The sequence below is a fragment of the Nelumbo lutea genome, chromosome 1 (genome assembly GCF_056320005.1).
Source record: "Nelumbo lutea isolate HS-2025 chromosome 1, American lotus-T2T, whole genome shotgun sequence".
NCBI lineage: Eukaryota > Viridiplantae > Streptophyta > Magnoliopsida > Proteales > Nelumbonaceae > Nelumbo > Nelumbo lutea.
In genome coordinates, this window is record NC_142684.1 from 78,463,981 (window position 1) to 78,475,162 (window position 11,182).

Here is an 11,182-nt window from a genome sequence, read left to right on the forward strand (position 1 = left end):
TAGTTAAACACTGAACACTTAATGGGCCAAAAGCCCATTTCGAACTAGGCTGATATGATCATCAGTTCATAGGGCGAATCTGAGATTAGTGTTAGTAAAAGGATTGGGTCTTTGACCTTATCTACTCTAAGATACCAAATTCAAATTAGATTTGAATCTGGTAACCTCCTGATAAGATCAGGAGTTAACTAACTTAATCTGCAGATAGGATTAAGATTAACCTATATCCAAATACTGATTTGGATTGGGATAACTCCCAAAATATTGGGAGGTTTCTTAATCAAGAAGAAAGAGGAGAAAATTCTAGCATAAATATCAGATTTCGAACTAGGGGGTTTGAGTAAGCAAAAAACACATCCTGCAATCTGAGATTTGATCTCTCATAGACTCCAGAGAGGAGACAATTCTGCCATCTTCGTCCCTGGACTTCTCCTCCTTCAGCCGCCGCCACTACCTGTTAGAAGATTGGATCTTTGTAGCAATAGGAAGTCAAGAAAGCAGTTCTTGACAATAGTCTTGCAAGAAAGACACTAGGATTCGGTGTTCAAGGTTTTCAGAGGGTTCTTCAGAAGAATCCAGTGTGTAGGACGCACCCTGTTGGTTCCATTCCATCCACAGATGTGTCATCTTCAGCAGGAGCGGATCTTGGTTAATTCTTTGGGCGTGAACACCAACTTTGGGAGATATTATTTCTCCGGATCAGGTATAATCCTTCCTGTTTCCTTTTGGTTCAGATCTGGTTTGTTTATGGTTCAAGTAGGATCCTTGAAAAATGTATTCTAAATTTATGGAATATGATTCCCAGTTGGAAGAAGGTAGGAAATTTTTTTAAAATTTTCCCCCCTCCATTCCACACCTTTCTTGGCGTCCATTAGATGGATCCTACCATTCTTTCATAAAAAAACATAGTAGATTGCACCATGGGCAAGAAATGAAGAGAGGAAGCTGGATTGGCAGAGTGGGAAACTTCACAACAGCCCATTGGAGCCCCATACCACAGTTTTTGTAGAGGGTATGGCCACACCATAAAACATTGTGCACATTCTCAACAATGTTGAAGGACTCCAAACATATTGGGCATTTCAATCCTTCTTCCTTGCTGACATTTGAAGAAACCTCATCATCTGAGCAGTTTGAAATAGATCGGCTTGGCTTTTCATTGCCATTTTCTAGTCCAATAGTCTAGTTGTGGCATTTGATGCAAACTCCACAGGGTAATGATATAAAGGAGTCAATAACTTGTGGCGAATTAGAAGATTTCATAAAGGAACAAGGAGAAGTGTTTATAAGGGAAGGAAAGAGCACAAGACACCTCCATCTTGGTCGCTCCCTTTCTCTCTCTACTGGAAGCTCTCAAAACAAGAAAAATCTTGATGAATCTACAATTTATCTATATTTTTATGAGGTTTTTGCATAAAATTTTATGTCAGTTTAATTAAAATTTGCCCTATTTTTAGCTTAATTGCAATAAAGATTTCAAGGGCGGCAATTCCTAGAAGTTTCTTGAAGAGAAGGAGGGAGCACTCTAGAAGGTTCATGAGGGGTGTAATACACCCAATTCTAGAGACTTCAAGAAGAGGCAAGAGCTTCCTTGAAAGCCTATATAAGGAGGCCTCTAGAGGGGGAAAAAGGGCCCAAGATCTGATTTCAAACTCTCCTTGAACTTTTGTTCTAAGAGAGAAAAAGAGAGAGAGATAGGCGCAAGGGAGGAGAAGAGATGAGGAACAAGCAACTTCAAGAGAAGAAGAAGCTGAATTCGAAGGGGGAGAAAGCAATTGGAGATCAAGGGTTTCATCCTCACTTGATTTCTGCACCATTTGGTAATCGAATTCAGTTAAGACTTATGTAATTTCTCCATCAAATTTTCCTTTCTTGTTGTAATCAAAGCTTGTTTTATGTAAATTCAATTCTGTAATTTGCTTTCTAAGTTCATTTGAGTAAAGTAGGTTCAATCTTGAAGTTTCTAGTTTGGAATTTTAATTGTGGTTTGTTGGCCGAACTGCTAGTCTAAAATCTCAGACTATGTTTTTTTATGAATTTACAAGGTCTGAATTGCTATTTTACAATCTCAGATCTGGAAATTCAGATCATGAAATAGTGAGATTCGAACTGTTTTTCTTTAAAATCGGATCTATGATTTCAGATCATGAACTTGTAATACCTGAATTACTTGAGAAAAATTCAGGTAGCTTTAATTCAGTCTGGCCGATTTGCTCTTCTTTCTTGGAATTCCTAGAGTGCTTGAGAAAGACTCTAAGAATTCAGATCTGCCAATCAAGAGCCAAATTGAGTTCAAGGTTAGAGATAACTTGCACAATTCGGTTGATATTCATTCAGCTGAGTTGATGATCATCAATTCAGTTGAAATGAAGCCCTAGAATTGCTAGATCTGAATGCATGCATGGTGATTAGATCCTTGATAGAGATATAAGGGCCATAACTCATGCATAGATTGAACATGCGCTCAAGAGAGGCTGTTCATTGCTTTGGGATTTCACCAAACCAAGGCTGAATCCTATTCTACTCGAATTGCCTAGAAAACTAGTTGCTGAATTTATTTTTCTATGCATCTTTAGCTTGTCTCCTCACTTGCATACAAGGTGTTTGATCCATGTTAGAGATAACTTTGTAGTTAGAATTTCAGATTTTCATTAGTGTTACATATTCGGCTGATCAGATAATAGTAGACTGATTTATTACTAGTAGTTGCTACATAAGTCCTCGTGGGACGATACCCTACTCACTACTCTATTACTTGAGCGGCTAGTGCACTTGCTAGTGTCACAATGAGCCACACATCAAGTTTTTGGCGCCGTTGCCGGGGACTTATTGTAGCAATATTATGAACCATTGGCCACTGTTAATCCGATTTGTAGCTTTGCATTCATTGCTGGTTTTCAATTCTACATCTTAAATTTCAGTTTTGAATGCAATGGCTTCGTTGATGGAGCCGGTTTCTTCCTTTAGTACTTGAATGCTCCATCCTTAATTTCAGTTTTAGTTGAGTTTATGTAGATATGATCACTTTCTTTTCTTAGCTTCATTATCTCAAAAGAATACAGATCTGATTGCATTACTTGTTGTTTCTTGAATTCAACAATGAGATCTGCACTCACATAAAAAGATTTTGGTTAGTTACTTTCTTTTCTTTTAGTTTTCGTACATCTTAAAAGAAAAAAAAAGGAAAAAAATGATGTATGCTTTCAAATATGAGCTTCAGATCTGATATCATATCTGAAATGGTGTGTGATTTCAGATCTGTAACTCACCCCCATTCGAAGCTACATCAGGATTGATGAGAAGCAAGCTAGAACAACTATTGTACAGACCTAAGATCAGTGGTATTGCTTGATTTCAGACCTGATATACTGATCTCAGATCTGTATACACCAATACACCCTGCTGAATTCTCATATTAGCCCCGATAGTTGTGGTTCTAGCTACTGAACTTAGCATCAGTAGCTGCTGAATTGCAAATTACAAATCTGAATGTGTAAAGGATTCTTGCATATACCCTCATAAACTTCAGATCCCAAGGTGTAGAAATCATGTACAACATCTGTACCCTATTAGGATGGAGGTGTGAACTCAGATTGAAGATCTGAAATCATCTGAGTTAAATGAATTGAGATCAGAGTTCATCCAAACTCAGACCTGAACTCATTTAACTCAGATATGAATTCAATTGCTATCAGTAGCACAGGTTGCAGACCTGATTTCAGGTCTCTGCAACTAATTGATGTATACAAGTTATACAAATAACAAGAAGCTTAAAGCTCTTGATTCCAGCCTTAATTAAGATCTGGTTGCAGTATATGGGAAGCAAGCTAGAACAGACCTGATTTGGAATCAGTGGATATGGATGGATTTAGACCTGATACACTAATCTGATCTCATGTTATGCATGATTTCAGACCTGATCCACTGATTTCAGATCTGAATACACTTGCACCCATTGCTGAATTTCTATATCAGTTTCAGTTTAGTTAATGTAGTAAATTTCTGGTTCTTTTATCTCAAAAGAAAAAAAGAATGTATAAACATCAAAAGAGTGCAGATCTGATTACTTACACTTGTGGATTTTGAACTCACAAAAGATTTTGTTATAGTTCAGTAGTATAGTTGCATTAATTCTTTGTGTTCTAATTATATTTCATCTCAAAAGAAAAAAAAAATTCAATGTATGGTTGAATGATGCATAGACGGCTAGTACAGTTCTGATTGCATTAACTTTGATTTATAAAATTCAGACCTGAACTTATTGCTATAATTGCTTGCATATTTTGTGGTTCAGATCTGATCACTTTTGCAATCAGATCTGAACACTTAATAAAGCATTTTTTTTCTAACTTAGTGTTTTCAATTCAGAGTTTCAGATCTGAAATCAGACCTGTATTCAAATCTCAGTACTCAACCACTTGCTCTGAAACCACCTTCACTCTAAAGAACTAGAAAATTGCTTTTAGATGCTTTAACGCACCTCTTTAAGGCTCTGTTTGGTTTATGGGAAGATTTAAGTGGGATGGGAAAAGATGGGATGGGATGGGATGGGAAAGTGTAAAAATTTAACTTTCCATTGTTTGATTTTATATGGAAAGTAGTAGGAAAATTGCCATTACAAAGCATAGTTTTACCATGGCAGAAAACCTCCAATCTGTGTCTGCGAACCCAGATCTAAGCTCTACCATGGCAGAAGCATCTTCAACGGTGGTGGCGGTAGAAGGTAGAAGGGCAAAGGAGATTACCAGCAATGGGGGTGGTGTTGATTACTAGCAGCGGTGGTGGTGGTGATTACCAACAGCGGTGGTGGCGGTGATTACCAGCAATAGTGGCGGTGACAGAAGGTAGAAGGGCAAACCCAGCTGCGGTGGTGGCGGTGATTACCAGCAATAGTGGCGGCGGCAGAAGGTAGAAGGGCAAACCCAGCTGCGGTGGTGGCGGTGATTACCAATAGCGGTGGTGCAGCAACAACGGGGCAAAGGATGAAGATGAAGAACTCGAGTTTTCTCAAGTTTTTCCATTGGGGTCACACTGTTTTGGTGAGACCTCGATTGCACAATTTTGGGATTTCACATCCCACTTTTTTCTCATCCCATCCCCCTATTTCCCTTGAAACAAATGAAAGAAAAAGGAATATTCTTGGAATATTCCCTTTTTCTCATCCCCATCCCACAAACCAAATGGAGCCTAAGCGAGCTTCTATAATATCTCTCCTCCTACCAGCGCTTGCTCCTCTAAACTCTCCCGCAAGATAATCAAAGAATGCCAGCGGCTCACCTCTTTTGTTGTCTGCTTTGCAACAGCCAGACCTGTTGCCTTTAGAACAGGGTTATTTTAGTAATTTTGTATATAAAATAATTTACAAAAGGTAGAATGGTTATTTGAAAGAAAAAAAATTAATGCATCAAGCTAATGTTTTCCCTATGGCCATGTTTGGTTTGAAGGAAAAAGTAGGGAAAGGAAGGGAAATGTGGAGAAACCTTTACAAACCTTGTATAAGTTTCCCTATGTTTCCCTTCATTTCCCTACCTTTTCCATCAAACCAAACATAGTGACAGAAGGGAAGTCTTTGTCAAGTATTATAAAAATTCAGAGGAGATATTTGCTAAAATAAAACTATAAGAGAGATTTTATGATTGTCAAAAAGTTCAGAAGAGATTTTTATATTTTACACTATTCTTTATTAGTGTAGTAAACAGTAGCAAATAGGCAAATACTAAAAAAAATATTGACTATCGAAGTCCACAAAATATAGAATCCAGCCCATTATAACATTGCAATATCACACTCTTTAATTATTTTGATTTGATCAAATCAGTAATACCATCAAGAGAGTACTAAACTATATATGTTTCATTAAGGCTGCGTTTATTTCTCTCTATTATCAACAGATTTTCACCTTAACAATAATATAAAGTCTTTAATAGTTTTTTTTTTTTTTTTATTAGAGCAAGCCTTAATAGTTAAGAGGTAGATATTTCCTGGCGTAATTTTAAAAATTCTGGCTCGTGGTGATGGGTCTTTTGGTTGGCAAAGATTTGCTTCTCAAGGGCCTGTGTCGAGTTGTGAACTCTGCTGGTTCAAAAGTCAAAATATGGACCACCCTTGGGTCCATGGAATATAATGGGACCCAGGCCAAACAATGAAAATTTTGTTTGAGTTTGTTGAAGGAACTAGATCCTGGAAATGAGAGACGTAAAGGAAATTTTTATTGAAAGAGTGCCTAACAGCATTTTGAAAAGTTGGTCATGACTTTGGGCCTGAGTTTCGTTACAGTGCAATTTTATTTTACATGCAAGTGCAAATGAAAAGAACGTATTATTCTGCTTTATGTTTTATTTTGTTTCATTTATAATGCAATCAAGCAAAATAATATAAAATTTAAAATAAAAATAAATCAGAATTTGCATTCAAATAAATTTTTATAAGAATCATTTGCACTACCATAAACTGGACAATCCCAAAGGGATCATTCTGATCAAAATGCTACCTTCCATGGTTCACTCTTAAAAAAGTCCCATTGGAATTTGCTCTGGAAAGTGAAAATTGATCTAAAAATCAAAGAGTTTGGCTTGTCAGTCCTTTAAAGTTCAGTCGCTTTTCTTCCTTTGAGGCAAGGTTAACTGGTTGGGTTGGTGTGCTTTGAACAAAGATTTAGTAGGAATTGAATTACCTCATTTATTATGCTTAATTTAAAGGATAATTTGGAAATTTTGAAGCAACTGTATTTTGGAAGGGACTACTTCTGATGTTTCTGTCCCTATTATCCTTATTGACAGCTTAGGAAAGATGAGGAAGCAGACTTTGCCTCTCGCATGGCAATTCACCCCGTTCGGTGAAAAAACGGGGAAATCTTCAGCTGTAACTCAGCCAAATAATGACTTTCTCATGAAAGTTTTTTTAGTGCCTTCTCCAGAGCAGTCCAATGAAAATGACTCAACCGAAGCTCAGCCCTCCCAAACGGGTCCTCAATTCACCCCGCACCTGAATAGGCGTGATCAAATCTTTGATGTGTGCATCCCGGTCGTCCAGTTTAGTCTTCACATGCGGCTAGTTGGGCTTGTATTACGGATCCGACGACCTGTATGCCATATGGGCTGGCTTGGACTTTTCCGATTTGAAGTATTTCCTTAAAACCCGGCCATGTGCAAGCCTATCCCTATCGTGGGCTGACGGAGCAAGCTTATCACCATTGGCTCCTGTTGAGGCAAATTGCTAGTGGACTGGTGGTTGCTGATTGCAAAATGGCTAGATTAGCCAGGTACAAAGTTAGGTTAACCCCTTTCCATCTTCCAGTCAAACTTATAAAATTAGAAACAAACAAGCCCAATACTGTTGTGCAATGTGTGAAAAGGCTCAGCTCAGTCCAAACAGATTCATATCAATAGATTGAAATCAGATTTGCTCCTTACAAATACATCGTAGCCGTGAACTAGGAACATCTTCCCATGAATGTCAACATTAAATATGGGAGATGTTCTATGGCTGAAAAGTGAAAACAATGTGATATTGGTGTGAGGTGAGGCGCTCTCCGCGAGAAGCAAATCATCCCCACCTCCTTCTAAGGATAAATTTTGGATAATCCATTTTGATCGTTTCCATTTCCATGTTGAAATTTGAAATCCAATGGTGACGACAACCACACCAAAGCACAAATCAAATTGCGCTAAAACTTTGTTCACATTTATAAAAAGATACACAAGCAACAATGGAAAAGATTAATTACGAAAAGATACACAGCCTAAATGTAATAGGTGGACGTGCCGGAGTGGTTATCGGGCATGACTAGAAATCATGTGGGCTTTGCCCGCGCAGGTTCGAATCCTGCCGTTCACGTTCGCTTTTTTATTTATATTTAATCATTCATCTGCTTCCTAGCGAAAGCTTATAAATCATCATCCATCAAAAAGAAAACTTCAACGAGAAGAAAAAAGTAAAATAGGGTTTTCTTTTGGAAGCCTAAAATGGGGGTTTTTTAAGTGTTTTACCCAATCAGAGGTAACCTGGGATTCCCACTTTCTCAGTGCTCTAATAAGTCCAAATAAATTAATCAAACCAAGTGACACCCCCGCCTACCAAACACTACAGAGACACCCAAATCACCTGCCCAAGCCCATACATAGGTGATAGACTATTACCGGCAGACTCCCAGTCCACCAGCTCTTTTGTCTGGGAGTTCCGAGAGCAACCCAACCACGTGTCATAAGTGTTTGCTCATTATGTGTAGGGTGATAACCCAACTGCAATGAGATAGGATTAGCTGAATAAAATGCCTCAGCCAGTGAAACCAATGATAAGTCGCGGAACGGAAATGGAAATTTACAACAAATTAATGCAACTCAAAAAAGAAAAAAAAAAAAGGTACAGACCAAAAATGTTCCTATCATCCCCTGTTTTAGATTTTAGAGCAAGTATGAAGTATCCAACATCAGTCCTTCATGAATCATTTACAACACAGATTTAGATACTAATTCAAAACCAACCTACTATTTCAGATTGAGAAACAACTCCACCAACCAACGTGACATCTCAACCTCTGAAGTCTAAGCTAGACAAACACAGAAGAAACACATTATTATTGTTTTTTTTTTTTTTTGGTATGTACAATCTGCTCTGCAATTCTGCATGCATCTCCATACTTGAACAACTAGCTTAGTAAGCTTTGCAGGAACGAGAACGAGAACGAATGGACTGAACAAAGGCACCTATCTTTCTCCTTATCTCTCCTGGATTGGCACCTACAAGCTTATCTACTCGGGCCCCCTCCCTCATCAGCAAAAATGTGGGCATGGCTTTTATATCCAGCTTGCTTGCTACTTCCTGACCAACAAAATACCAATATATAGAAGTCAAAACAGAGCCATGACAATCCACAAACTTTCATCCAAACCCACCATTATAATCTTATTTTATTTTCAGTGTTTTGGTCCATAAATCCGACATTATCTCAAGGCAAGAATGTTGTTTCTACAAAGTTTTGATATTTTGAATAAAAGACCCATTTGTCTCTTCACTCTTGCTTCATATATGAACTTGGAATTGCATAATATTTTATAATTATTATTTTTAGAAATATTTCAATTTGTTCGATATATATTTCTGTGGGGATAAAATTCTAACAGGAAGGAATATATGGTCAGAGAGAGAGAGAGATTACCTTGACTTCATCAACATCAACCAACAGAAACAAAGCATCCTGATAAACCATCGCCACTTCTTCGAAAAATGGGTTCATAGCAACCGAAGGAAAGCACCAGGCAGCCGTAAAATGAACCACAATCTTATAATGAAAAAGAAAATGATAAATCGAAGAAAAATAATAGTAAAATAAGATCGAATATTATTCTGTTGTTGAGGGTGGCTCCTCCTAAAAAATACAGAGTAAATTAATCATGCAGAGAGACGGCAGTTGCCCAATGCCACATGTAAAGTAAAACTATCTTATTTGTCACTGTAGGGATAAACACTTTTTACCAAGTTCTAAGCCATGCCTTTCCCTTCTTGTGATCAGAAGACAAATGTTCGCTCTTTCTTAATTCCCATGTCTGTTATCTCCTTTTGTTTCGTTACCTGTTGTTTTGTTTTGGGAAGTAACCAAGTATGCTATGTGAGAAATTCAGGAAAGTTTGAAGAAACTACATGGTAATACCCCAAGTCGGATTCATTGATAATAATGGGTCCATGTCTTTTTTCTTAGAAAACTTTGAACAAATCCTGTATGATATATAAACAAGGACTAAACCTTGATTAACAGTTCTATATGATGAGTGAGGTTAGGGTTTTATGATTTTGGTCGAGCAAGTGGCCAGTAGAGCTAATCTGAGTTTATATGCCACAACTTTTTGCATGGCTGAAGCATTGAAGAAATGGAGGAGGAGGGAAACAGAGAAACTTACAGGGCAGCCTTGCTTTTTGGCTTCAGTTACCATAAGTTCCCACGACTCAGAGGAAACCACTTTGACAACTCTTGATTTCATAACCTGCTGTTGGCTTCCCATCTTTCTTTTGTTCTTCTTAATTTCTAGGTTTCTGCTGATCGTTCCATCTCGTAATTTATAGAGAGCGGTTTGAAGCTATACAAGTATATAACTGGGGGTGCTCCCTGTTTCTTCTGGGGTGGATGGATATAGGAAGAAAGAAAAAATCGACTGAATTTGAGGGGGGGCCACCATGATAGCTAAACCACCCTAACTTTCTTTATCCACATAATTATATATCAACACTACTAGAACAACGAAAGCACATAATTATATATCCCCGTTTACCTTGTTTTTCCTAGTAAGCTGTAAGCCGTCCTAATATAACTCCCATAGTACTGTGGTGGTTTGTGAAGATGAATGCGTCCCCTGTAAGGAGCTTGTATGGTTTTGGCTCTGTCATAGTTGTGCCTTCAATTCTTTGTTATGACCCACTTTTATGGACCCGCTTTGAATTAAGTTGAGAAAAAATCCGAAATATATAATTCTTTATCTATCATCTATAGACTATCATACACATGAAGACTTATGTACTTGCAAAATTTTCTGAGATAAGTGTGAGATTTTGGGTGTATTTAGGGTTTTATGTGATTATGAGTGATAAGCTCTGTATTTTTTTCCATTATAGATTGGGAAAATTCCTAATCAGTATCATATGCTTTGACGGGTGATAATTTGGTTCCAAAACTTAAAAAATGTGATAATTTAGTATTCAAATTTTCAAAATGTGACAATCCAGTACCCGAATTTTCAAAATGTGATAATCCAGTATTTGTCGTTAATCGATTCGTTAATCAGCCGTTAAGTGATATTTGAAAAGTCAAAAATGCCCTAAGAATGCCATCTAATTCTCTTTATCAACCATTCAAACATTGACAATAAAATGAACAGTCCCAAATTCTAAATTCTCCTAAACAGTTTTTGGTCAATATTTGGATGGTTGATAAAGAGAATTAGATGGTATTTGAAGGGCATTTTTGACTTTTCAAATATCACTTAATGGCTGATGACAACAGGTACTAAATTGTCACATTTTGAAAGTTCGGGTACTGGATTGTTGCATTTTAAAGTTCGGGGACCAAATTGTCACTCAAGCCAAAATACAGGATACTGATCGAGAATTTTCCCTTAGAAATTATATAGTGCAGGGGTGGAGCTAGGATTTTTTATTGAGGGGGTCAAAACCTATAAAGCATAGATGGGGG

The 11,182-nt window shown here is 37.5% G+C and overlaps 1 protein-coding gene, 1 non-coding gene and 1 pseudogene across 2 annotated transcripts; 1 reads left to right on the forward strand and 2 right to left on the reverse strand.

Moving 5' to 3' along the window:
* The window catches only part of LOC148875549 (uncharacterized), a 28,900-nt pseudogene extending 24,212 nt beyond the window's left edge, over positions 1–4,688 (reverse strand).
* A 3,066-nt stretch (positions 4,689–7,754) lies between these two features.
* On the forward strand, positions 7,755–7,836 carry TRNAS-AGA (transfer RNA serine (anticodon AGA)). Its single transcript has one exon. It is a non-coding gene; the product is annotated as a tRNA-Ser (tRNA).
* A 539-nt stretch (positions 7,837–8,375) lies between these two features.
* On the reverse strand, positions 8,376–10,221 carry LOC148875551 (thioredoxin-like protein CXXS1). Its single transcript, XM_088984242.1, has 3 exons — positions 9,897–10,221; positions 9,158–9,280; positions 8,376–8,820 (listed from the first exon to the last, which is right to left on the reverse strand). Exons 1-3 carry the CDS (start codon positions 9,996–9,998, stop codon positions 8,653–8,655), a joined length of 393 nt encoding a protein of 130 aa, XP_088840368.1. The 5' UTR covers positions 9,999–10,221; the 3' UTR covers positions 8,376–8,652.
* Positions 10,222–11,182: the final 961 nt, after the last annotated feature.

What these genes read in the sequence shown, in the direction of transcription:
- LOC148875551 (XM_088984242.1), bottom strand. Translation starts at nt 9,998, where the DNA reads ATGGGAAGCCAACAGCAGGTTATGAAATCAAGAGTTGTCAAAGTGGTT. An exon ending in CCAAAAAGCAAGGCTGCCCT is followed by an intron (nt 9,281 to 9,896) that starts GTAAGTTTCTCT and finishes TTTCATTATAAG; the next exon opens with ATTGTGGTTCATTTTACGGC. An exon ending in TTGATGTTGATGAAGTCAAG is followed by an intron (nt 8,821 to 9,157) that starts GTAATCTCTCTC and finishes TTTGTTGGTCAG; the next exon opens with GAAGTAGCAAGCAAGCTGGA.